This window comes from Mus pahari, chromosome 3 (assembly GCF_900095145.1).
Source record: "Mus pahari chromosome 3, PAHARI_EIJ_v1.1, whole genome shotgun sequence".
Classification (NCBI taxonomy): domain Eukaryota; kingdom Metazoa; phylum Chordata; class Mammalia; order Rodentia; family Muridae; genus Mus; species Mus pahari.
This window is the reverse complement of record NC_034592.1, coordinates 54,446,283-54,472,980: the sequence shown is the minus strand read 5'-3', so window position 1 is coordinate 54,472,980 and position 26,698 is coordinate 54,446,283. Positions and strand designations below refer to the sequence as shown.

Sequence of the window (26,698 nt, the reverse complement as noted above, 5' to 3'; positions counted from 1 at the left end):
CTAGATCCTGCTCCAGACAAGTCACGTACTTGTCTCATTCCAGCTCAGCATCTTCATTGTTACTACCATCCCCATTGAGCAAAGCCTGCACAGGAGCCTGAAAATTCTGCCCTGTGTTTACCCTGGTCCCTAACTCTCACGCATGCTTAACCGTCGGTACTAGAGGAACATGCCCGCTTAAAAACTCTCTCCATGTCAGTTTTGGACATGGAACCTTAGAATATCTGCATGGTTTCCTCAGCAGGTCTACGTTTTCTCTGTACTGTGTCTCTGTCGTGGTGCTCCCTGTGTGAAGCTCTGGACATGAAAAGGCTATCTTGGGACCAGGAAACAATTTTGTGGTGATGACCCGGTAGAGCCAAATCTAGTATAGTTGGATCTTTAGACCCAGTACAAGCTAGGACTAAATCAGTTATGTATTTTAACTAACTGTGTTTTTAAAAAGATTTATTTATGTAGCTTATGTGTATGAGTGCTCTATTTTCATATGTGCCAGCATGTCAGAAGAGGGCATCAGACCCCATTATAGATGCTTGTGAGCTACAATGTGGGTCCTGGGAATTGAACTCAGGACTTCTGGAATGGCAGACAGTGCTCTTAACCACTTATTCATCTCCCTAGCTCCTAGTTAATTAGTTTTTAGTAAAAAAAGAAACCCTCTTGTATCATATCAAGCAGAGGCCCAGGCATGAATCGGAGTCTCTGTAGTTAGTGTGAGTGTACATGGGTGGGCCTCCATGGGATTCTAGAAAACATGTCTCCACTCTCCTGGCCCTGCCTCTGGCCTGTTTTCATGAGTATCTACTTTAGTTTGTCTGTCACTAAAAAGGAAAAAGGAAAGGCTGAAGACGCCAGTGAGCGGAACTGCAGCCCTGTGCTCCAGAGCGCTCGCTTCCCTCTGTACCTCTCTCTGGTGCTTTGGCACAAGGCGATCTTAACCAGTTGAGGCAGAGTCTTCCAGGATCCCACTGTCTCTGAGAAAATGGCAAGTTCTGGTGACCCCTAAAAGTCTCCAATGCTGTCCCTGTTGAAGAGCTCACCTCAGCTAGCCTTTCACTTTCATAAAGTGAGCACACCCCTGGTTTCTGTTTTGAGGACCAGATAGAAAATGCACTGTCTGCCTGAGAGTCCAGTCCAGTCTCCAAAGAGGGCTTTAAAAGGTTAGATGCAAAGTTTACAGGAGGCCTCCACAGCAAAGGGGCGTGTCCGCAGATAAGGACTCGTGTTCATTCCTTTCAGATGGCTAGAAATGTGCGGTACCAGTTAGATTATATACTATAAAGGAGATAGGGTTCAGAGTCACTATTTTTCTAAGCCACCTAAAACTCTGAGAGCAGATATGTAAACAAATGCTTTCTCCTCTCTGAGGAGGGAAATTCGCATTTGTTTTCTGCTGTGATATTTGACCACCTGGAATCCCCTGACGATGGGCAGGCAGCTACAATAGTACCTAATAGGGAGAGGCCGTCCTCTTAATCAGAAAGAGCCTAGAGCAGACTCAGTCCTGAGCTAAGTCATTTGCTAACACCTCAGAAATGCCGAATCTCCAGGTAATTAGAGCTTTTAAAATGACCCAGCAGTGTAGAATATTTATTACTATGTGTTGAAACATGAATTCATAGTGCCTAAGATACCGATCTGTATATAGAAACAAAGCACTAGGTATTTATTCATTGGAAAAGCCTGTGCATAAAGCATAAAATGAAAATCAAGTTTGCTTAGGTCTCACAAAAGAATCCTGGGGTCACAGGCAGTGATGTGGCGGCCCCAGGCCTGCCCCGCCTTCCACCTTTGAGGTAGGTGGTGGTAGGAAGGGCTGCTATGGCTTCCTTGTGGCTCGCTGCTGTCTTTTTCTCCCCTCAAACAGTTTTGGTTCTTGACTTCACTTGTTTTCTTCTTTTTAAAAAAAAATCTCTTAAAAGTTTTTTTTTTTATATCCTTCTAGTAGATATATTTGTATTATTACTGTTTTTAAAACTGTGTTGCCCAAGCTCTTTCTGAACTCCTGGGCTCCAGATACCCTTCCATTTCAGCCTGGTGCTTCTGGAGACCACAGTCAGCTTTTAAGCTTTATTTATTATTATTACTGTGTGGGGGTGAGGGGTACGATACCCAAGGCACAGGCATGCATGCGGAGGTCAGGAGAACTTGCGGTGACACTTCTCCTTTCTACCACATGAGTCCCTAGGAACAAAATAAGGTTGTCATACTTGGTAGCAAGTGCCTTTACCTGTTGAGACATCTCACTGCAGCTTGAATTTTTTAAAAGTGTGCTAGGGACCAGCTCATTCTAGGCCATTTCTAATAGTATTTTCTAGGGGAACATAACCGTTGTGGGGGTGTATGTTTTGTTCACACACAGGTAATCAGGGAAGTAAAATTGGTTTAAGTGATTGAAGGTTGACTAGTCCACCGACCACTGTCTGTACAGTGGAGAGGCCGAGAACCTGGCAACTCTGCAGCCCGTAAAGCTGAAAGCTGGACGCCTCAAATGCAGGGGCCCAGTGGTGCAGCCTCCATCTGAGGCTGGAGCCCCGGAGGCTCGCTGGAGCGTCATTGGTGCCAGTTTGCACTGAACGGCTGGTGTTTGTGGGGCTCCAGCCTGTACAGTGCTGCTGCCTGTCTTCAGGGCAGGATGGCCTTTCCCCCTCTGTTACTGTGCCACGTACCAGTTATCTCTAGAAACACCTTCACAGATGTACAAGTATACTTTTGGCTCACTTTTAGGGATTTCTCAGGACAGTGAGTTTGATAATGAAGATTAATCATCACAGCCTTGTACACACATCAGCATCTGATCACATGACCACTGGTCTCTAACGTGATTCTAATTCTTTTCCCTCCTCTCAGCCTTATTATTATTTCTCATGTATATGTTTTTATCTGTGTATGGGTGCGTGTGCACGTGTGCATGCACACACGCATCCCATGGAGTTGGAGTTAGAGGTAGCTGGTTGTCAGCCAACCAATGATGGCTAGATACGGGAGTTGAACCATAGTCATCTGGAAAAGCAGGCATCAGTCTTGACAGCCAAGCTGTCTCTATAGAGCTCTAGGTCCTGACTCTTAACGAGAACCCTTTTCAACTTCACATTGAAAGTATTGTTGCCAGCTTATTAATAGATGTAATGCTTCTGGCCTTAGGCATGGTATTCGATTGTTATTATTCCTTGGGAGTATTGAAGTTAAGTAAATGGATTCTATTTTTGATGGTCATATCTAGGTTGTAATAGTAGAGGGTTCTTAATCTAAAGCAGAGTGGTTATGCTTATGAAAATCATCTTTGCAATTATTCTGTCTGTCCACTCAGGTTCTATGTTGGATATCATCAAATACATCGTCAATCGAGGAGAACATAAGAACGGTGTCCTAGAAGAGGCGATAATCGCAACAATTCTTAAGGAGGTCTTGGAAGGTTTAGACTATCTGCACAGAAACGGTCAGATCCATAGGTATGGTACCTTCACAGTCGGCTCTATATAATGTATAGGTCTAGTTTATAAAGAATTTCAAAGAAGTAAGTCCTGCAAGTGGGCTTGTGTATTATTCAAAAGTAATACTTAAAAGCAGAACAAACCTCCGAAGAAAAAACTTGGATGTAGTTCCTTGGTATCCTTGGGGCTGGTTTATATGGTTAAACTGAAATAGAGCAAAATGTAGTAAGAGCTGTGTGGGCTCATTAAGAAATTAGTTAACACAATTACTCTGGAAGTGAACTTGCTTGAACTGGATCACGTATCCCTCTTCTTAGGAAGGTAAGACTTACATGTTATGTTACCAGTTTGGGACCTGGCTTGAGAGGGAAGGAAGCAACCCTGATTTCTTCTTCTGTGACACAGAGTGCTAAGTTTTAAAGGGGAGGAGCCGACAGAATATGAGCATGTGATATTTCAGGAGCAACAGCATCACCCCAGCTCTTCAGAGAGTCCTCAGTGGGCAGCACGTACCCTTGTCCTAATAACATTGTCCCACCCTGAAGCATGAGAGAGCTGTGTATTTAATGGTCTATACCATATGTTTTTAATACTTGTTTCTTATTATCACTTTTTTTAAATATGAAAATTGCTCCACAGAGCTTCCATATAGTGAAGAAATACTGCATAGAATATCATTATTAACATTTAGCCTTGGTATCACCCATAGGAGAAATTGATAATGAATTAAATTCATTTTACGTGGGCTGTGGGACTATTTGGAAATGTGCCACAGGCAACTCAAAGTGGAAACAGAATAGTTCTACTTAGACTGTGATTTAATTCTTCATAAATATGGCAGTCATGTGGCTTTTAGGATAATCCCTAATTTCAAAACATAAAATAGTCTACTCAGTAGTGATCTAATTAAATGCAGATAATGGCTTCACATAAAATATTTGTTATTAAAATCTTAACTGTGCCTCGAGAGCAAAGTGTAAGATGACAGTGTGCACTTACAACTTTAAAAATCTGAAACGTGTCTTTAATATTCACAATACAATGACTGAGTCAGGCAGTAGGCTTGTGTGCTGTGTGTTACAATCTTCCTGAGTATGTCAGTGTCATAGCTAATCTGTGCTTTATAATTTGTTCTCTGCTTTTTTTTTTTTTTTTCCCTTAACAGGGATTTGAAAGCTGGCAATATTCTTCTGGGTGAGGATGGCTCAGTACAAATAGCAGGTAATATTGTTGAAGGGAAGCCTTCCCTTGTGTACACGACTCTGATGTTATAAGGGATGGCGGGTAGCTTTCGTGAAATAGATAAATCATGTAGTATCTTTTAAGAGTGTATCTGGGCTGCCCTTCTCCAGTGGACATATTGTTACAGAATGCCTGGGACTGAAGCCTGGGTGAATCTTGGCTCGATCTGCAAATAAATAATGCTATTTTTAGCACAGAACCTTTTGATAATGATCTGATTTTCAGTTTTCTTACATCTACCCGAATAGCTTTTCTTTTATATACCTGCAAGAAAAGACATTTGGAAAATTGTTTTTGATTGAGTTTGAAATTTTAAAATGTTATTAAATTTCTAGCTTTATATTACTACTGTATGCTATTGAGTGACCACATCAGGTGAGCATGTCCCATGCCTGGCTCTTGTCATGTTGTTGTTTTGAGTTATAAGAATATCCTGAGAGCCTTGGCATAGAAGGTGGGCACATCGATCTTTTCTCTCGTTTTGCCCCAGTTCCTTGCTGGTCTGCCCCAGCCACACTTTTGGCCTTCACTGTGTCTTTGTGATAGTGGTTTTGGTGGGACTGTCCTTCCCTGTAGTGGACTGTTGCTGCCACTTCTCAGAGTACAGCCTCTGTCTCCCAGCAGTTAAATACTAGCTGCCATTACTGGCATTGTTCTTGGTGAGAATCATCGATGCAGCTTCTGTTAGTAAGTGTGTTGAGGTTTGTCTCGTGCTGGAAAATCAGCTTAATTGGCTTAATTTTGAATTGTAGGAAGAATCCTATGTGCTAGCATAGATCTTTGAACATTCCTAATTATTTGACAAAAATCAACCGTAGCACCTAATTCTAGACAAAAGTCTGTTTCAACATAACCTGAAGATCTGGATTTATTAGAAAGCTGAGAGCCTAGAATCTGTAGAGATGGCTCAGAGTTTAAGAGCTCTGGCTGTTCTTGCACAGGGTGCAGATTTCCTTTCCAGCATCCACATTAACTGTCGTTCTGGGGACCCCAGTGCTATCTTCTGTCCTCTGGGGCACAGACATACACACTGGCAAAACACTCATCCACATAAACTCAATAGACACTTTTAAAAGAAAAGAACAATGGAGTCCAGGAAAAGACAAACTCTACCAGAGATGCTAAACTTTAAAATTTTGGGGTACTGGGGTCAGATGCAAGCCCGGTCACTATTAAGCAGGTGCTTTGCTACTGAGCTACATCTCCAACCTCAGCGCTTGAACTGTGGCTGTGGCTGACTCTGCCTGCCCTGCCTGCTCTCTGAGAAGCCTCAAGTGAGACTGGACAGTGGGGCAAGCAGGATGCTGACCTTGGCCTCTGTAATTCTATACGTAAAGAGCAACTTGTGATTTCTCTTTTAGAGAAGACTTTTTTTTTTTTTTTTTTTCCAAGACAGGATTTCTCAGTATAATAGTCCTGGCTGTCCTGGACTTGCTTTGTAGATCAGGCTGGCTTCGAACTCAGAAACAAGAGTTAGGATTAAAGGCATGTGCCACTACACCCTGCTGAGAGAAGACATTTTTTAGAGATGCAAATGAAGTTTTTGTTTTTCATATCAATTACGTTTTCTCTTAGAGAACATATAGTAGTGATTCTCACAGAGAAGGTTGGTTTGACCAAGTATAGTAGTTGGTTTAAGACATCTGGAAGCAACTTTGTGCATCAGTTAAGCCCTCCGGGCTTTAAAATACTGATTTGCATCCACTCTGTATGTTACTTAGGTCGCGTCATTGTGTCCTTTAGCCTCACTTTCCCCATCTGCGAGATGGGATGACAGTACTTGGTTTTCCGGCACGCACTGGTTTCCTTGGTAGCTACTGCACTTTGAGACTCAGATGATTGGGACTGGAGAGATGGGTTGGTGGCTAAGAGCACTGGATCCTCTTCTAGAGGTGCTTGATTTCTAGCGCCTATGTGGTGGCTCCCAGATGTGGGGGTCTAATGCCTTCTTCTGACCCCCATGGGCATCAAGTACACAGTAGACACACATGCAAGCAAATCACCCATACAGATCCAATGGCATAATAATAAAAGAGACTCAGGTGTCTGTGAGTCCAGCAGACTCTGGGAGCCGCAAAGTGTTCTGGGTGGACAAGGCCATTTTGCAGCTCCCCCCCAACCCCCCATGTAAACGCTTCTGTTAAACTGTCTGAAAGGATTCTAGAAAATAGCGGCTAAGATCTTTACAACTTCAAAGATTTAGTTAATTTTAAATTTTGTTTGTGAGTGTCTTCATGACACTGTGCGTGGGTGAAAGTCAGCATAATTCTTGTGATTGTGTCTTTCCACCTTCATGTGATTTCTGGAGATCACATTTGGGTTATCAGGTTGGCAGGGCACAGACCTTTAGTCACCCAGCCATCTTACTGGTCCTGAGACACATTTTCTTTCATTTTAAAGGGATGTATGTGTACAGGAACTCTGCACTCATAAGTTCCCATTGCCTATGGACAGTGTTCAGGTTATGCTTCTTGTCCCATGAGCCCTGGATTTCCCCTGCCCGTAGGGTGGTTGTAATTAATAAGTATAGGAAACACTTACAGCAGCCAGTAAAATGGACAGTGGGCAAGAACAGCCGGGTGAGCACACAGTGGAAATGCAGTTTTATGCAGAGGAAAAAACTCTCAATGTCACAAATAGAGAAATTCAGCATCAATGTGTATTGGGGTACCTCCACTACAAAGCAATGGTCAGTAAGAACACTGTTGGTAGCAGTCCAAAGAGTTCTGTCCCTAACAGAGATGAATCTGGTCCTATCTCTCACACCTAGAGGTGCAGTTTGCCCTTGTCTCAGCAACAACTGAGGTGAGTCAGCTTATGGAAGGCACTCTCATGCATCCCACCCCACACCAGTGACACCGTGTTAACTGCTTCTGATCAGCCACGGTGGGAGCCATGAGCGTCTGGAGTCGGTAGCATGTCTCTCTGGGAGGGCGCTGTTAATCATTTATTAGCACACAATTATGGCTCTGCTAGGAATCTGCCCTCCAGCTATTCCCATGTATGTTTAGAATGTTAGAGGCCTAAGTTTGTTTGTTGGAGATCTTTTTTGTCGCCTAGACTTGAACTCATGACAGTCACGCTGCCCCCTGCTGCCCAGCTACTGGGATTCTAGGCACTCACCACCATGCCCAGATAATTTGCTAGAGGATTTGTTTGTGAAAGCGAAAGAGGAGATGCAACTCTAGTGTCTCAAGTCTAGCAGACACAGGGTATCTATATTATGGGATACCCATCCTCCCTGAAGGTGAGAGGCAGGGTTGCTTTTTGTGGAAGACGTGGAGAAATCTGAGAGGATGGCTCTGACTGAGTGCTTGAATCAGGGAGTTCAGTTGCACAGGGCTTAGACAAGCCCATCACCTCTCTAACACTTTGAGTTTTAAACCATACATGTGGCTGACCTTATTAAACAGATGCAACGGCTTAGGAAAGTCAGTAATACATTGCCAACAAACTGGGTTTTGTGTGTGTGTGTGTGTGTGTGTGTGTGTGTATCTGTATGTGTATCTGTATGTGTTTCTGTGTGTCTGTGTGAAAGTGTGTGCCTTTGTGTGTATGTGTGTGCATGTGTGCCCATGTGTGAGAGAGTCTGTGGGTATGTACATGTTGTACATGTTTAAAGACGGGATTCTCATTGACCTGGGACGTTAGGCTGATTGGCCAGTAAGCCCTAAGAATCTCCGGTCTCTGCTTTCTTATCAGAGGGTTTGGGTAGGAAGGAGTCTTCACACACACCCGACTTGGCCCCAGTCCTTTTCATTCTTCCTCTGTCCCTTCTCTCTCTGTCCTGTCCCCCTTGGTTTTTGTGGCTTTTATTGTTCCGTCTGGGACAGAATGTTTTTGCTTTTCTGGTATGTAATCTGGCAGCTTATGCATATGAACTCTGTCAGCCCCTGGGGAGTGTGGTGGTCTTTATCCTAAAGGCTAGAATTCTAAAGGCTAGTTTGGAAAACTACTTCTGTTCAGGAAGTGACAGGCAAAATACATGTGAGCAAAACCGGGAAACTGTCCAGTCACAGCAGTTTCCTTGATGAGAGCGGACTATCAGCTGCTTGAAATGCCCGGGCCAGCGTTCACTGACTCCCGTGGCTTTGGATGAGTTACAGAGCCTCTTTAGGACTCATTTCCTTTAGAGGGGATTAAAGAAAATACTGCCTTTTATCATTTCTGGCACACAGTAGGTACACTATAGCCACCAACAGAAGCTGTTGCTATGGTTACTAGTGTTACCCATCATTCCTAACATTACTGCAGCCAGCAGGACCACACTTGCACTGCCTGGAGGTTATGTACACCTCGGATTTGTCTTGCAAGAGCTTCAACCACGAAAGCCTTTCTGAGTCACAAAAAGGTAAGCTTACCAATATAGAATTTGGAAGAAAACTCGCCATTAATCTTGAGTTAAGCTGTTTGAGAAGTACAACTGACTTTCCTTGTTTGGGGATGAGACAATCCTCTCATTGGAGAGGGTCAGAATAGCAGTCAGTTGCCTTTGAAATGCAAAGGCAGGTCAAGGCCTGCTTTGTTCTGGCTCTTGGCACCCTGCCAGTCACCTCATCTCATTACTCCTGTCAGACTGATGATCTGAGCTCTATCCTGGGTGTCTGGAACACGTTGTCCTTCTCTTTCTCCCAACTGGGATCCTCTGAGGTGAGGTTCCCTGTACTTTTCTTTCTGTCTCAAACCTTCTTTACCATGTGGGGAGCACTGTGGCTCCGGGGAGGGAGAGTGAGGTGTGGGAGGGGATGAGGTGGGGGTGGGGCTGGGGCTGGGTTCAGGAGGACACCTGTAGAAAGAACCTGTGTTTGGTGGCTCTGAGGATCAGCTGGGTTGGGGCGGGAAGGACTATGCTCTGAGTGTGCCTGGCACACAGTGAGGGCTTGTTCCAGGCCTTCCGTGTTTCCTGCTAAGCTTTTTGCATAGTACCTCCATGAACAGATCTGCCCTATCCCGAATGTCTGGTGTGGTCCAACAGGCATTTAATCAGCAGTTCCCACACCTTTGGAGCTATAGCTTTCTAGAATTATTCCTACATTTCCTCCCTGTTCTCTGAACTGAGCACAGTGTTGTATTTTGAGCACAGAATTTAAAGTATCATTTTAAAAACTAGAGGTAAAACACGAATTTAAGGTTATTGTTTTACAGTGCTGCCAGGATGCAAGGAAATGCTTCTCTTTTCTGACACATCAGAAGAGGGCCTCGGATCCCAGGATCCCATTACAGATGGCTGTGAGCCACCATATGGTTGCTAGGAATTGAACTCAGGACCTCTGGAAGAGCACTCATTGCTATTAACCTCTGAGCCATCTCTCCAGTCCTTGGTTTCTCTCTCTCTCTCTCTCTCTCTCTCTCTCTCTCTCTCTCTCTCTCTCTCTCTCTTTCATGTACATTGGTGTTTTGCCTGCCATGTGTGTTGGTCCCCTTGAACCAGAGTTACAAACAGTTGTGAGCTGCCATATGGGTGCTGGGAATTGAACCTAGGAATGTAACTGGCTCCTCTGCTCTTAAACCATCTGAACCATCTCTCTAACCCCAACAACACCACACACACTCTTAAGATTGATAAAAGTTGCCGCCTGGTGGTGGCGCACACCTAGAGTGGCAGAGGAAGCCAGAACTCTGTGAGTTCAAGGCCAATCTGGTCTACATAGCAAGTTCTAGGACAGCTAGGGCTACAAAGACACCTGCGCCCCCCCCCCCCCCCCCCATGTATGTAAAAGTCAGCTTTTGTGTCGTGATTAAAATCCAGAAAGGGTAATCTCCTCAGGATTAAATAAAATGCCTTCCATGTTGCATGCTGCCCTTGTAGAGCCTGTGTGTCACTCGGTCACAGTAAAGGTGGGCTGGGTGTCTTAGGAAATGAAAGGAACAGGTCTTACCACATAAAGGGGCTGTGACTGTCTGAGAGTTTCATTCTTCCCACGACTGACTTGCCAGTTATTTACTAATTTGATGCTCTGTCATATTGTCAGGGAAAGCGCAGTGCTTTGTCTGTCAAGTGACTAAGCCTGTTTGTCCACAATTCCTGAGAGAACCTGAGAGAGTAATTTAAGCAAACAGAAATGAATAATGAACAGGTCACTCTGGAGTGGTCAACTACAAATCCATTTACTGTAGGAGTCTTTTTAAGTGGCCTATTATCCTTACTGTCATGTAAAAATGTGGATTTAAAAATCTGATGGTTTTTGTTTTTGTGGTTTTTCCCAACAGTGTCTGGTTGTTGAACCATGGTAGAGTCTGTGTGACCCAGGCTGGCCCGGAACTCCCAGCTCTCTTGCCGCCTCTTCCTCTTGTGCTGGGATTCTAGGCATTCTAGGCATGTGATGTGTCACCATCACCACCAGCCTTAACATGATTTCCAACGGCCTTCCTAGATGCATAGTGGTGTGCCATGTTTGAAAGACGTCATGCACACATGCACACACACACACACACACACACACACACACACACATGCACGCGCTTTGCCATTTAGGAGTTATGTACACTGTGGTATGTCTGGATGTCTCTGGGTCTCCTGTAAACTCACGGTGGGACCTCCTTACCACTGGGACTCCTGATGTGCAACAGGTCTTGTGATGGGGATGAGTGGCTGTCTAAAGGAGGCTGCAAAGAGATGCTCTTTCCAAGAGGTGCCTCCAGCGGTGTGAAGACACGTCTTTCACTTGCTGCACAACTACCAGAGAGCAGGGCCACAGCAGACCCGATGCCTGGGGTCTTGATGTCGGATTCCTAGCCCTCTGAACATTGTGAAACAGATTTCTGCTTCCATTAAGCTCCCTGGTGGAAAGTTAGTTGTAGACTTATGGACGCCAACCACACTTACATCTGTGAAGGGTTGTTTCCAGTCTCTAGACCTTCTGTAACAGAGAAGTTGAGTCCTGCTGGGCTAAGCAGCACAGGGCACTGCAAAGTTCCCCTTACACCAGCCTTAAAGTAACCAAGTGCATCCCATTTAGCTGGTTTGACTTCCGTATGCTCTGCTTGCTGGGAGGCAGATGATGTCGTCCTTTTCATCCTTAGACCTTGGTGGTGGTGGTGGTGGTGGTGGTGGTGGTGGTGGAAGGGCTTCTTGCCCCAGAGCATGCAGGCACTGAACAGGGAGGGGGTGATCCTTACTTCTGCTAGTTTCAAGATGAGGTTTTCGGGGGTTTGGATAGATCTCCGCCTCACTCTTGTCCAAGATGCCCCTGACCCCCACAGTGCTCCACAGTGTATTGGTATTGGTATTATTCTCAGGGGAAGAACGGGGACTGTGTGTGATTGATGTTTTAAACCTACTCCGGCTGGGGTATTTGCGTTCCTTCTCTTTTCCTTGGACTTTGAGGGAGGTCGCTCGCTGGAGGTTCATGAGATGTTTCTCGTGTTGTGGGGAAGAGAGAGGCCGGGGCTTACAGCAAGGTAATATGGAAACTCTCTCTGTCCCGGAAGGAAGCAGCCTTTGGTGAGCATGGGCATTCTCTGAAGGACAGTGAGTCTCAGTGAGTCCTTGCTGGCAGTGTCTGTGTTGTATTTATTGATACCATGACCTGTGTGTGGGCTCTGACACTCCCTGGGAAGCCTTCTTGGAAGCTGGTGTTGCTCGTTCTGGGCCCGTAACCATGTAGTCTGTCCGTATCTGTGACAATGAGACAACAGAGCCTGGGTTAAAACGGTCCATTTTGCAGTCAGCTAACTGTTGCCAGCTTTCGGGAGAGGGCAGGGCTTTACCTTTTTTGCAGTGTTGCAAGATGACAAGGAAGTGGTTAAAGGGCAGGGCTCCGCGTTCTGCCTTTGCTGTTCCCCTGTGTTTGCCCCTATCATTTCCCATTCTGAATGAGGGAATAGTCCACTGTGTACTGTCCCAGTCACTTCCTGGCCTACAGTTTAAAACAGACTGATAGAGTAAATAAAGACACCTCCACACACCCATGACTGTGCAGAGGAGGGGGGACCTGCCTGTGGCTGTGTCTCCTCTACATGTGCTACTGGTCTTCAGGACCCTCTCCGATTGGCTAACACCATCCACCCTACACCTCTAGTTCTGGCAGCCACTCCTTGTGAAACCCTTTTCATCCTCTCCTTCCCTATTCCCTCCTCACTTGGTTGAGCCCCTAAGAACTTTGAACACGGTCTCAGCACACCCTCACTTGATCTAGCCTGTGGTACCCTGTGGTACCCTGTGGAGACTGGCTCCCTCCTTGTCTCTCTTGCTTCCAAGCCAGGTAAACTCTCAGAGGCAGGAACTGTTGTTTATGGCTACTTCACCAGAGAGTGCCTGGCAGGGGGAGGGGCTCAGGAAGGTCTAGTGACTGTGATCTGACAGGGACACATGATGGAGGCCCCTCCCCCTGCAAGTCAAGGAGCCTGTGGGTGGTATAAGGCACAGTTGATATATTAACTGAATAAGCTTGTATAACAACGGACCAGGGCAGAGGTGAGATCTTTCAAATATCTAGACACATACACACTTGCATTTTCCCCTAAAGCTGAACGTGGGTTTTTGTTTTAGAGACAGGCTCGCTCATTTGTTGCCCCCCTGTTCTTGAACTCAGAATCTTTTTTTCCACCTCCTGAATGCAGGGATTGTAGCAGGCGGGCCGGGCACCTCACCGAAGATAGTTTCTTAATGGAAAACAAAAACAAAAACAAAAAAAAAAAACCTTTTATCGTTGCTTTGCCCTGGGTAACTATGGATTAAACAGTGAATGAAATCAGAGGAGTGTGAAGCGGAGAAAACGTGGGCATTGGGTGTGCCTAGAAAATAGAGTCCACAGATGGCTGAGGGACTGTGGCGGGTATGAGTCGCTCTGAGTCAACCAAAATACTTGCTTTGAGATTCAGGGATAGTTCATTATCACGTAAATTATGGTACGACTAATTATAAGAAACATCTAAGAGACCAGTTTTTTTTTTTTTTTTTTTAATTACTTTTATTAGTAAGGAGGGTAAGTTGATGTGACTTCTTGGCTTGGGGGATTTTGATAGATGATGATATTTGGTGAAACCTCTTGCCTGAGCCCAGGGTGCGATCAGTTCCGGACACTGGTTTTCCTTCTGTTCCAGCTGTACGCCATCAGCAAGAGGCACCTGAGACAGCTGTGAGCAGCTTCCCTCCTTGGCAGCTGCTAGGATTAGCTCAGGCAATAATTCAAGGAAGCTTACTAGGGTGAATGCAGCAAGGAAAAAGCACCCTGCCCCGCTTCCTGCTGGAGTCCTTCCTCAGCTGTGCGCCCTCAACTGCGTGGGGTGGGGGCGGGGCTGAGCATCAGGGAAGTAGATGGGATGCAGTCTCTTTCCCTCTTTTTTCAGCTTCCTTCTTTTCAGGGCTTTAATTATCACCAGTAACTTTCATATATTATAAAAACTATAGAGAGTTGGGCAAAACTAGAGTCTTAGACCAAAAGAATAAGTTTGAGTCTATTAGTACATGATTTTTTTCATTTAATTTCCCCATTTTTTTTGTTTTTTTTTCTGTTTTCAAAAGTTTTATTCATATTATATTTTATTTGGTTAAGGTTTTGTCTACAGAGCTGTTTGTAGCAATGGAGAACAGAGGAGGGCCTCAGATCCTCTGGATCACCAGTTAGAGGTGGTTGAAAAACTCTCCTGTGTGCTGAGAGCTTGACCACACAGAGTTCTCTGAGTGAACTGTAACTGCTTCTGCAGCTGAGCTCCCACAAACTGAATCTTTAAAATAATAAAAGTCTTCATTGTCTTTCCCTTCTCCAATGAGTTAAAATTTGTGCTTGATTTATCCTTTGCTCTGGGTCCCAGTCATCTCTTCTACATAGTCCAGTGCAAACAGATTTCTCTGAAGAAACTCGGGTTTGTCTGTGCTTAGGGACAGCACCTCAATTAAATCCCAGATTCCAAGTCTTCGGAGAAAAATCATACTAAAACATTAACAGAGTAGATATCAAGGAGACTGACCCAGTCTTTAGTGCTGCCCATCCCCCACCCACCATTTTAACATTCAACAGCTGTTTTAAATCTGGAGCCACCAGGCTGCCTTTTTCCAGATTCACCATAAATGTTCCAGCAATACTGAACTCTAACCAGAAATCAGTGGTAATAACACTGGATATAGCTGTTGGAAGACAGGTGTTGGTCATAGCTGTCCATCCACTAAACTCATTGTAAGTGTTTTGAGTGAGGGTTCCAAGAAACACTGTGCAGAAGCCAGAAGTGGAATGCTTCAGCCACCAAGTGGGGATGTGACTCCTCCATCAACTTCCACTCTCAGGTCCCAGAGAACTCAGAAGCATGAAGTAAAATGAAATCCAGGGCCTTAGTCTTCAGCTGCTCTGTGCTGTGAAGGTCAGCCAGGATGAGAGTGTGGGCAGCATTCTCCACAGAGAGGTTCCTAGAGAGGGCATCCTCACATATGACCATCAAACGCTCCATGCCATACCTGTCAGCAGCTGCCAGCACATCACAGGCCATGGAGTGGCTCTGGAGGTTTGGCGCCTTCCCAGTGTAAATGAAGCCCATCATCTCCTTGAAGACTTTGGGATCCAGGTCATCGATATCAACACGGTTTGTTAGTCTCTCATTTCATGTTCAAACATGGCTCTGGAAACTGGAGAGCGAGCTGCTAGGATGCTCTTGTGAGCCCTGAATTTTTGACCAGCTACAAACAGGCAGCAGTCTGTGAACAGGGAATTCTCCCACAGCTCGCCTAGGTCATCTGCCATCATGTGTCTTGAATCTGTGATTGCAGGTGTTATGTTCTGTCCAGGTGTGTTAAAGAAGGCTCCTACTATGCTCACCTTGCAGCAGAGGGTAAGCTGGTCTTCAGGGAGGAGCCAAGCTGGATTGGAGAGGAGGAAATCTTGTAGGATAAACTTTTTGAATCCCCTGTATTGGTTTTCTTGAAAGCTAGCTACATTCATGCTCTTCCTTCTTTGACAATTCTCTCCTTGGGAATTTATGATCCAGAATTCATCCTTTGCCCATACTGGGCTCTTTTGACAGTGGAGTAACCCCAGGTAAACTGACAGGTAATCTTTGCTTTCTTCATCAATTCCATTTGGGTGTACCCTCCAACACCATTCCACTTTATCAGTGGCCTCCAATGAGAATTTTGGGCTTGTAATCTTTTCCCTAATTTCATCCATGCAAAATGAAAAGTTGCTAGTGGTCCTCTTGTGGCAGAAGTTGTGAACACTGATATCCCCACCCTGTGGCTTCCATGTCCCCTGACATTTCTGCTGGAGGTAGTTTTGAGTTTATGTTGATCTTATCAATGCCTCATAGTCTGCATCTTCCACAGGTGAGTTCTGTCCTCTTCAGACATGGAACTGCCATGCTTACTGTATTGGTCCAGTAGTAGAAATGAATGCAACATAAAGATCTCCTCCTCCTCCTCCTCCTCCTCCTCCTTTTCATCTTCTTCCTCCTCCTTCTTTTCCTCCTCCTCCAATACTAGGGAGTGAGCAAGGCATTCTTAGTCCACACAGTTTGAAGTCTCAGGTGTTCTTCAGTATATGCTGGAACTCTGAAGAAATAGACTCCAGTACCAGGAAAGAAGCGGGCTTGCTAGTAAGACGAGAGCAAGCAGGCAAAGACCTAATTTCCCCATTTTTTATTTGTTAAGGTCTGTTCTGCCCTTGGCAAAAGGTGAACATTAGATGCTCGGGGCTCACTGTATCTTAAAGGACTAGTTGACATATATCAATCAAGCGTTTGCACACGGTCCTCTGAGTTGACAGAGTGGCAAACAGTGGGAATATTCTTGGCATCAAGGACAGAGTGAAAGTGAACAGGCACGACATGTTTAACTGTAAGATTGTATATGTACCTGTGTGTACATGGGTGGGGTGTGCATTTGCTCATGTTGCCAGCAGGAGGGTATTCATGGATGTGCACGTGAGTAGAGCCCATAGCTCAGCTTCCAGTGTCCTCCCCATTCGTCCTCGTCCTTATTAGTCTTCTCAGTGTGGTTTGTGCATGTGTGTGCACATGGGCTTGTGTGGTTGTGCTTGCCCTTGCCTGCCCCTGTGGAAGCAAACGAGGTTAGTGTTTGGCGTCTCCATCCATCCCTTTCCACCTTACCTTTTTGAGACATGGTCTGCACTGAATCTCGACTTTGGCTAGGCCAGCTGCCTCAGGGTGCCAAGTGAGAACCTGATAAATAGCAAGAAGAGCTTAAAAATACTGAGTAACCAAGTCTTGTGAATACTATTAATAATTAGTTGTTTTACGTGTGCGAGTTTTCCTTATTGCAGATTTGAAATCCTGCAGATTCTTTGAATATTTTGTTATCCTCCATTAATCCTTCTTAGAACTTTGCAAAAATAAAAAAATAAAATGAAAAATGATGTCAGTTGTTTCCTTGAGTGCTTGCGGCAACTGGGGCGATTCTCACGATCTCCCAGAGGGTCTGACTCTTTCAAGTGTACAGACAGGTGATCGTGGTTTCATAGAAGCTTCTGGTGTAATGGAGCCAGTTCAGTAGAGATTCGCCTGTAAAAGGCCACCTGAGGGTGTATAAATGTTGCATTGGAAATTTATGAGTATTAATATTTGATCTAAGATGCATGTGCCTGTCCTTTGGGTTATGGCTGGCTGCAGACCCCCGTGACTTCAGAAGGGTGACTCTGGCTTTGGAAAGGATCCTTGTGTAGTGTGCTTACCTCAGAGTAGTGCTGGCCACGCCGCAGAGCGGGCTTCAGCGCTGAGGGATCCCAGCACTGCTGAGCCAGTACAGAGTTGTGTGTGGAAGTTCAGTCCGTCAGAAGGTCATGCAAGCAGATTGCTCTCACGTCTCCTCAGACTGCCCTTGCAGTGCCTGCGGTGGAGCCCCCACCACCCCGACCTCCCATCGGAACTTTAACTCTATAGTTTCTGACAGTTCAGCTGCGCCAGGGATCGGTTCCTTCAGCTGGAAAATGAGGAGAGTTGACAACACGCTCTCCAAGGGCCTATCTTGTATCAAAACGTTGGCGGGACTCCTCATTAACTGTGAGCACTAAAGACCTTTCCAGTCCTGTTTTAAATCGTACAAACCAGCAGATCGTTTTTTGGGGCATGGAGGAGGATGTGATTAAGCCTACTTTTGTGTCTGTGGCTACCACTGTCAGAATGTCTTTAAATTAACCTTTCTGTGCACTGGGAAACTTGGCTTTCCTCTGTTCACAGTAAGAGTCATATTCAATAGGAAGTTGACTGTTGATTGGTGTATCATTGTACTGGAGGGAACTGGCTTCTGTTGCACCTTTAACATTGCTGGATTAAGACTCCAGTTTCCTAGCCACTTTGGAAGACAACTGGTTGGTGGAAATATCGAGAATCTGCCTAGATGATAACCTGAGTCTGGGTATGCTTGCCTTCTGTTTATTTTATTTTTACATTTAAAAGTCTTTCAGGAACGTAAAAGCATGTCATCTAGTTTTTCATCTTATTTTGCTGTCAGAAAAAATGAATTCGCCATTGTATGATGTTTCCAAGACCCTCAGGAGTGCCCGTCTCTCTCATTCATTGATGGGGAACCTGCATTTGTCCAGAACAGCTGACAAGTGACCCTCCAGGGCCCAGACTCAGGAAATTCCACAGGATCATGTTTTTGGACTGTGAATACCTCAGCCACTATCCTATGGATGGTGGCCTTAGCTAGTAATGTAAGGCCAGATCAGTGAGCGCCATTTGTTTGTAAGGAGGAGAAATGCAAAATGACAGGCAGGGGCCTGGTGGCAGGCAAACGGTGGGGGCAGCAGTGATATTTTTCGATGATTCTGGTATTCCCCCACACTCCACAGACTATTATTCTCTCTGGAGCAGGGCAGGTGGCAAGCAAGCATTTGATGACTAATTATAGCTCAGTTGCCAACACGATTATCGGTCCCTTAAAAGATGAGTAGGTTCACGGTCATTGGTGTGATGAGAGGACTTTTTAACCTTAGTTCATCAATGTCCTCATGAGTGGGAAAGATGGGGGCTGTAACCTTCTGTGTGTAAAACAGTCGCCACAGCTTCTCTCCCTGTGCTGAGCCTCTCCCCTGAGCAGCTGTTAGTGATGGGCAGTTGACAGGAATGTGGTTAGGCATTATTTCCAAGCTTCTGAATCCCTGTAGAGGTGTGACTGGGCTTGGCTATTTGGCCTTCTGGACACAGTGGGCACAGTTGAGAGTCCCTGGATTAGGCAGTTGACTGTCACATGTCATTTACACTTGTGTTGCCCTTGGACGTACTGCATCACAAATCATGTGACCTTATGGACACATATACTTTTCCCTACATTCTCTTTTCACGGCTGTGGTTCTCTTCTTCTAAGAGGTGAATGGGGTAAGCTGGGGCGTTTCGGTGTGCTGCGGTCTTCCAGGCACAGTGATTGGCTAGGAAACCTCAACTGCGGTGCCCAATGAGTCGGCTGGGCATCTTGCCCTCAGGCAGATTCTGATCCAGTGACTCCGGACTGGTACCTGAGACCCTGCATTTCTGAGATGCTCCCAGGTGACACTGCTCATTCCCGTCTCTGGACTACATACACTCTGAGAGTCTAGACTGGAGAGTGTTAAAGATAGCTCTCTTTTCTATTTCCTAGAAGTGTGTTGCTCCGATCAAGGTTGTAGAATTATTGCTCCAAATAGCAAGCAAAAGTTAGACTTTGCTTTCAGCATGCGCTTCATCCCCCTTGAGACACTTCTGCAATTATTCATCTTGAGTTATGCCCCTGGCATTAAGAGCTGTGCTAATGCTGGAGCTGTTTTATAATAAAAAATTGCAATGCGTAGTCAACTGTTTTCTTGCTGATTTTTTTTTTTTTCTTAAAACCAAATCCTTTTGGGGATTACAACAACTCTGGTCTTTGGCATATTTGTTAACTCTTGGCGGCCAGGCAGTGTGGCAGTGCACATGGTTAGGTTGGAGGGAGACAGGGGACTGTAAGTGTTAAGCCTTTGGGTACAAGTCCTAGAGTTGTTGTCTAATAGGAGATTAAGCATCAAGGACATTGGAATAGCTCCCATACCCAGGAATCTTGGCCACGTGGTTTCGTAGTTGCTGCAGGGCATCATGAAGGTCATGGTCTCTTTCCTGTTTCCTTGCTATGTCTGCTGTGTCTGGGTGAGCGCCATTACCTCTGTGTTTCTGACCCTGCTCGGCAGAACCCACCCAGTCACTGCTCTCTGGACCTGGAGCACCTGCCTTCTTTGGTTGCTGTTGCATATGGCACAGGAAGAGGAGTCTGGGAGGCAAAGGAGCCCATGTAGGTGCAGACCTTCCCACAGTCTACTCCCCCTCGGAGCTCACTTGGTATCTTCTAACCTCCCCAGTCACTGTGCATGTGGCCCTGTGGCAGGCAGTTAGGCTCATTTTAGTGACTCTGTTGAAAAGCCACTGTCAGGATAGAGGGAAAACTTTTCTAGAAGGACAGGAGCCCTGATAAGTGCAGGTGGCTGCTGTCCCAGGACTTGACTGCATCTGGGCTCCATCCCCTTAGCTTTGAATTCTGCTCCTGGCCCGGAGAGTGGTGTCAGTTCTTTTGAGCAGGGTTCTGAAACCCAGAGATACGGTGCTCACTTGGACACTTAAAGTGTCCCCTCTGCCTCCCTCGAGGAAATGCTGTCCCAAGCTCTCCTCTATTCTTCAGTCGCAGCTTTTCCAGTTGATAGGGAGGAGGCTGTGGCCTCCGGCTTTCCACTTAGACCTGGCTCTCAGTGCCTGGAGGCCTGAAGACATTTTGAGGATGGCAAGGCTCCAAGACAGCTAGAGGTTGCTGGGATCTCATTCATAAGCACAGATAAACTGGTGGACAGAGACCAGATGTAATCACTCATTAGAAACGTGAAACAACCGGTTGGTTACTTGGTCAGTTCTAGAAGCTGATGGCACTTGGCTGGCTTTTGTTACAGTTGGGGAACCTTACCTTGGGAAGAGGCAATACAGGAAGCTGGGTGGCTCCTCAGGCATGCTGACTTCTGGCCTTGGAGGAGTTTCCTTATTCCCCAGTGCCAATCTTGAGGGGACTGGGGAGTCAATCAGAGTTCCAAGGTTGAAACTCTACTTTAGGAAGAATGACTTTAGGAAGAATTTGTACAGTGGATCGCACTTGAAAGAGGCACACCTAACTCTGGAATTGTGGAAAACACGCCTCTCCCTGGTCCTCCTTTTCTTCTCTCTCTAAGAAATGGGGGCAGAGGGGCAGCTGAGTGTCATCTGCTGTTGTTGTTTTTATTATTATTCATGTCTGTTGCCCCATGCAAAGGTCACTCATGCATTTCCTCACGTCTGGTCACCCTGGAAAGGCAGTTGTGTCTGAAGCATAAATTTGCAAGCTCATGGTGTCTATCTAGGCCCAGGCCTTGCACCCTACTTAGGACTGAGCAAGACCCACTAATGCTGACAAATATCTCAGTACACAGTGACACATTATAAACAGCACAAGAAACATGAGATACATTGTTAAAAACCACATGCTATAGTTGGTTCCTAAAAGAACTGAGATGAGTTTGAGTCTGTTCTTTGTATCTATTACTATGTAGATTGCACAGTAGTGATCTCAGCCACAGTGTCCTTTCTGTGCTTGTTGCCGGTCTGTCAGTTTAAGGAACCTGTGGGGCTCAGAGAAGCCAAGACTCTGGTAGGTTAACTAGGTATTCAGAAGTCAGTTGATGGCCTCTCATAAAGGGGTTGGAGAAATGAGAAAACACAGCAAAACATAAACAAGCAAACAACCCCAAAACCCCGTCACTAAAACCTAACAACCAAAAAACCCATCTTCAGGTTCAATTATTAAGAGATTGCTTTTGATGACATGAATAGAACGTTTGACAAGAGAACCTGGAACTGCTCTTTCTGAGCTGTGTAATCACAACTTGGCCTTTACTTTGGGAAAGCTTGGACATTAACATTAATCCCCATATACTTCATTTTGATCTTCTCTTTCTTTGAGACGGACTGTGGTTTTATTTTCTGCCCTATGTCACTGTGTTCTTTGGCAAGTCTTGAGTCTTCTCGTTCCTTCTTCCTTTCCGATTCCAGTATCCGCTAAGTCACGGATCCCACTCTGTTAATTGCACCTCCGAATTACAGCTGCGGTCGCACCCCTCCCCCTGCCAGCTCCTTTCCTTTCCTGGGCAATTTTTCGTGGGCTTTTCCAGTATTTCTTCTCTGGAGACAGCCACGTTGATCCCCATTGCGGGTTGGACCAGGTGCAAGTTGCCATCGCTGTGAGCAGACCCTGAGCTTAGACCACTCAAGCTTCGCACTCAGCTGCTTGACTTTATAAAACCTTGGCCTCTAGTAACAGGGCCGGCTGGCAGCTAAACCTCTCTCAGACTCCAGCCTGCAAGGATGTGAGGGCACCTTCTCTCTTCAGCTAGCCACTGTGGAGTACTGAAAGCTTTTGTTTGTCCTATACATTGTAAATTACCTTTAGAAAGTTCTGAACCATCAAATATAATTCTGTTTTTCTCTACCAGATGTTAAACTGACCCAGTGTCTGTGTGTTCCTACAAAGGTTCATATATATACGTAAATATACATATATGTGTGTATATATATGAAAATATATAATTTATAATATATTTATATTATATACCAATGTTATATATATATATATATACTACATTTTATTGGCTGATTGATGGCAAGTACTGCTACCTATTGAATTTCCTCTTTACCACAGCTGCTCCTTTTAGAGCTTTGCCAGTGCAAAGTTGTGATAGGCAAGGGCTGGTGACGTCACAGAGCCCTTCCTAACTCTTAATGATGTTGATTTTCAGACTAATTTCCTCATTCATTAGGAAGTGAGCCCCTAGAAGGTTCTCCCAGTTTGTCCTGTAAGCTCAGGACAGTCACTGTCTCCTTCCCTGTAGGTGAACAAGAAGTTCCCTTGCGGCAGGCACACCAAGAATTCACACGCAGGTCTCTTTTGTCCTTGTGTTCGGCATCAGTAAAGCAAGTCCACACAGGAACACCAGGGAGCGACTCTATATTTGGGTCCGACCGGTATTTTTTTATTGTTTTCATGTAAGGAGAAGAAAAAGCTCTCAAATGCTTTACAACTTTTCTGTGCTGAGAGTGTCCATTGTCGAAAGTAAAGGCTGCTTCCCAGCATCCATTAGGCTCCGGGGAGGTCACTGTTCTACGCTGTCCTACATCCTTGGCATTTGACCTTACTCTTACTTGTGTACAGTTAGATACCGAGAATAAGAATGTCCTTAGTGGTTTCTGGTAACCAGGGGTTTCCAGGACCCTTCCGAGGCCAGCTGAGTCTCTTGGTTATATGTGGCATTACAAGTAGAATATTACACTGTATGTGTTGATTTTAGACGTTTTAACAACATAACTGGCAGACTAATCTTGTAGATTAAATCAGGCAGGAGGAATTGCCTTTTCCCATTGTTTTTGTTTTCTTTTTTTAAAAATACGGATTTGTTGCCAACAGAAGAAGATGCAAAGCAGCTTTTGTTTAAAGACACTGGTGCTGGTTTTCTCTGGGAGTCTGGGAAGGCAGCAGCTGCAGGGCTGTTTTCCCTCTCTGGCTCCCCTTCCCTGGCTGAGTGGCAGACGCTTGCCTGAGACCTGGGTGGGAGGTTGCTGAGGGAGACCCAGGACTCCCTGTGGAGCCCAGCCTTCCCAGCACTGAAGCTGGGCATCAAGTGTCTGTAGTCACAGGGACCATGGTCCTCAGGACCTGGCCACTGTTATGGTTCCTCTCAGCCCTTGTAGAAAACTCTGACTCTTGAAGCTGTCTGAGTTTTTCTCCTTGGCTCCAAGCTTGGGCTTTGCCCACACAGTGCCTTTGTCTGGAATTGGTTTCCTGTGAGCTTACTTATGCATCTCCTTACCTCATTTTTAAGGCCTGGTCCAAGGTAACAGTCACCATAAGGTCCATTTTGGATATTGTCTATGGCCACCACTTGTGTGACCTCTCAGACAGACACCATAACATTTGGTTGTCCATGTTGTACTGTTGTGTATTATTTCATGTCTCATCCTCCTGAGATGGTAATATCTTAAGATCAGGGAGCCTGTCTTTCTCACTTGAATTTCATGTCTACTACTGAAGAATGCCGATGCCCCTCATCCCGTGGCCTACTTATGACATTTGTTAAAAGGTGAGAACAATGTGCTGTCCATCACCAGAAGGAAAATTTTAGACTTCTGAAATGGAAGGAAAAGAAAACTAGATCTAATTGATAAATCTGGTAAGAACTAATAAGCAGTCAGAGGTCCAAAGAGGTTACGAGTAATAGTGGGGGAGTGGGCTGGTGTCAACCTTGTACGCCATGACACCTACCTTCTGTCTTTTAGTGTGTGTCCGCCTCAAAATCAGATAACTACAATGCTACAGATCTTCTTCAGGGCTTTCCATTTGTACATCCATGAGGAGATGAGCAAAGAATCTCAAATGATACTTGACAGAATAGACAGGCATGCTGAACATAGATCAAAGAAGTTGCCAGTGGTCAAGATTCCAGGGATGCCTGTGTCCATAAGGACTCAGAATAGTTCTGCCTGCAGTCAAGTGGTGGAGGGAACCCTGTATGCTAAGCACAGGCATCATATGTAGACTAGGCACATGAGGAGCTACTGACATCAGTGGAAAACATTTTGGTGGGGCAGGAGGTCCTAGTTGGATCTGGGAGCAGGGACAGATGTGCAAGCGAGGAAGGGGTCGATATTTATGTGTTAGACTAAGGAGCTTTGATTTCACCCTAAGGGGCAAGAGTGTCTTACCAGGCTTTTAAGGAGGCCTTGGGCCTGTGACATAAAGAGGCCTCTTTCTTTGCTTGAACCTGGGTCTGAGAGGATCAGGAGATGGGGATCCAGGAGGCTGCCACAGCACTTTTGGCAAAAAGTAAGTTGGCTTAAAGGAGGACCTCACTGGGGAAAGGAAAGGATCCTTGTGAATGGATTCAGACGAGTTTGGAGCCCTTCCCTGCTAAGGTGACAGAGCTCTTCCTGGCTGTTTCCCTACAGCAAATTTTACTGACATCATGCAAAGGCAAGAAGGGGGGCTGGCTGGATTCATTTGAGTCTCTGTTGCCCAAAAAAAGTGCATGATTTCTGACCCAAAGATGTCTGGCCACAATCAGCTGTATGCTGGCATCCCTAGGAGAACCCAGTTTTTCTACACTGTGCTTCCCCCACTTGTTCTCACTGTCACATGTATACTATCTGAACAGAACAGAATATACCGGTTTTCCTGTTTGTATAAGTACACCGTGTTCTTCTGTCAAAGATCTGTTTCTCAGTAGGATACATTGTTCTATGTACGTATTAGCCACACATAGTTGCAAATTGTAACTATCCTGCAGTTGTAGTGCTCAGTGGATGTTAGGGTTGATGTTTTATGCTCTGGATTTTCTTTTTCCTTTTTCTTTTTGTGTTGAGCTTTAAAAGACATTTAACCATCTGTTTTTTACTTTAAAGTAGATGTTCTCAGCTGAGGCTGTGAACAAGTATGTGACACATATGAGTCATGGAAGATACATTAAAGAGGCAATGGCAATAGTTAATTGCTACTATGTATCTTTCTCGGCCTTTTTTTAAAGCTTTTCAAATGTATAATGTAAGCAGGTAGAATTTTTAAGGAATTAATAACTAAAGTTTAGTTGACTCACAACTTTAAATATTACCTTTAGTGTAAGAATCTAATATTTCCTCAAAGCAGCCTTTTATCCACATTATTTATAGATAATATATATTTATTCAATATTATCATATGGTAGGATTATTTCAATGAAAATAAAGTGTTGAATTCTCTGTTGAACTTCATGTGGGAAATATAAGTTAAATTAAAATTTATATTTTTAAAAGCCTTAGAATAGTCAGTCATGGGTGACAGGTACTTACCAATGACAGTTCACTTGATTTCTCTGTGAGCTACTGTGGTATATTCATCCACAGAATTTCAATTAAATTGTATGGCATTTTTTCGAGATATAACTTACATTCATTATTAACATGCAAGTAGCAGTGTATCAAATATGCCATTTCCTAATTTTCAGTTCATTTGCTTGTAACTGATGTCCTGCTGGGAGATGAATATGTTTAACTGTAACTAAAGCCAACGTATTTGCACTTATGGGGCTAGTTACAGTCTTACTAAATTATACTGCTGTGTAACAGTGCCGGAGGTCTAAAGCAAACCCCCATATACCTTTGGTGTAGGTTTGTACTTGAGGTAGTTCTTTGTAAGTGCTGGCATCCTGCCAGTCACCAAAGGAACCAGCAGAAGAGAACCCGGTCAGAGCAGCCTTGCAGTGGTCATATTGCAGAGTCCTGCAATATGTGTTGGCTTGCACCCTTTTTTGGCAGACAGAGTCTTACTATGTAGCCCTGGCTGGCCTGTGCCTCCAAGTGTTGGGGTTAAAGGCATGTATTGCTACACCCTGACCTTTCTATCTGCCACTTCACTCTCTGGGGATTCTTGATGTGACTGTTACTCAAGAAGTTAAGTATTCTAGTCCTGAGTAGTTGGCACCTTAATTTATAACCTGCTTTTACTCAATATGCAAAAATGTAAATGAGGATGCATGCATTAATAAGCAGCAGCTGTTCACTGCTGTCAACTATACAAGTTACTTTTGCAGATTTGTCTATATGCCTATCTAGTATACCAAAGTAATCTCACACACCAAATTTCTAATATGTAATGGGGGTTAGGAAGAGTTTGATGTTTTTGGCCAGTGTGACAGCTCCCTGGGTAAAAGTGATTGCCTCATAAGCCTGAAGGATATGAGTCCAGCCCCTGGAACTCTCCGTTGATCCGAGTGAGGAAAGCCTGCAAGCTTGCGGCTTGCCCGGGAGCCTGTAGTCTGTAGCACTGCAGAAGTAGCCTTGAGGCTGTGGAAGATGAGAAGGAACTCTGCCAGGTGACCTCTGACCTCAAGTACAGGATGTGCACACACTCATACACTGGATAGATGTCAGTGCACACCGCAGGCATGCACACACACAGACACATGTCCTCACGCACACATGCACCTAATAAACGCAGTAAAGTAAGAGATACTTTTAATTCTACATATTATTCCATTCACACTTAATGAAGATTATCTGGGAAACACTAAGGGGACAAAGGGGCAGGG

General features: G+C 45.0%; 1 protein-coding gene and 1 pseudogene across 2 annotated transcripts in view; one reads left to right on the top strand and one right to left on the bottom strand.

Moving 5' to 3' along the window:
- Positions 1–26,698, top strand: part of Stk39 (serine/threonine kinase 39) — a 260,451-nt gene that overhangs the window by 77,368 nt on the left and 156,385 nt on the right. For both annotated transcript variants that reach the window (XM_021192061.2, XM_029536818.1), the window contains exons 4-5: positions 3,311–3,452; positions 4,600–4,655. In XM_021192061.2, coding sequence (XP_021047720.1) covers positions 3,311–3,452; positions 4,600–4,655 — 198 coding nt within the window. The remainder of the gene's footprint in view (positions 1–3,310; positions 3,453–4,599; positions 4,656–26,698) is intronic.
- Positions 14,767–15,863, bottom strand: LOC110319546 (annotated as a pseudogene).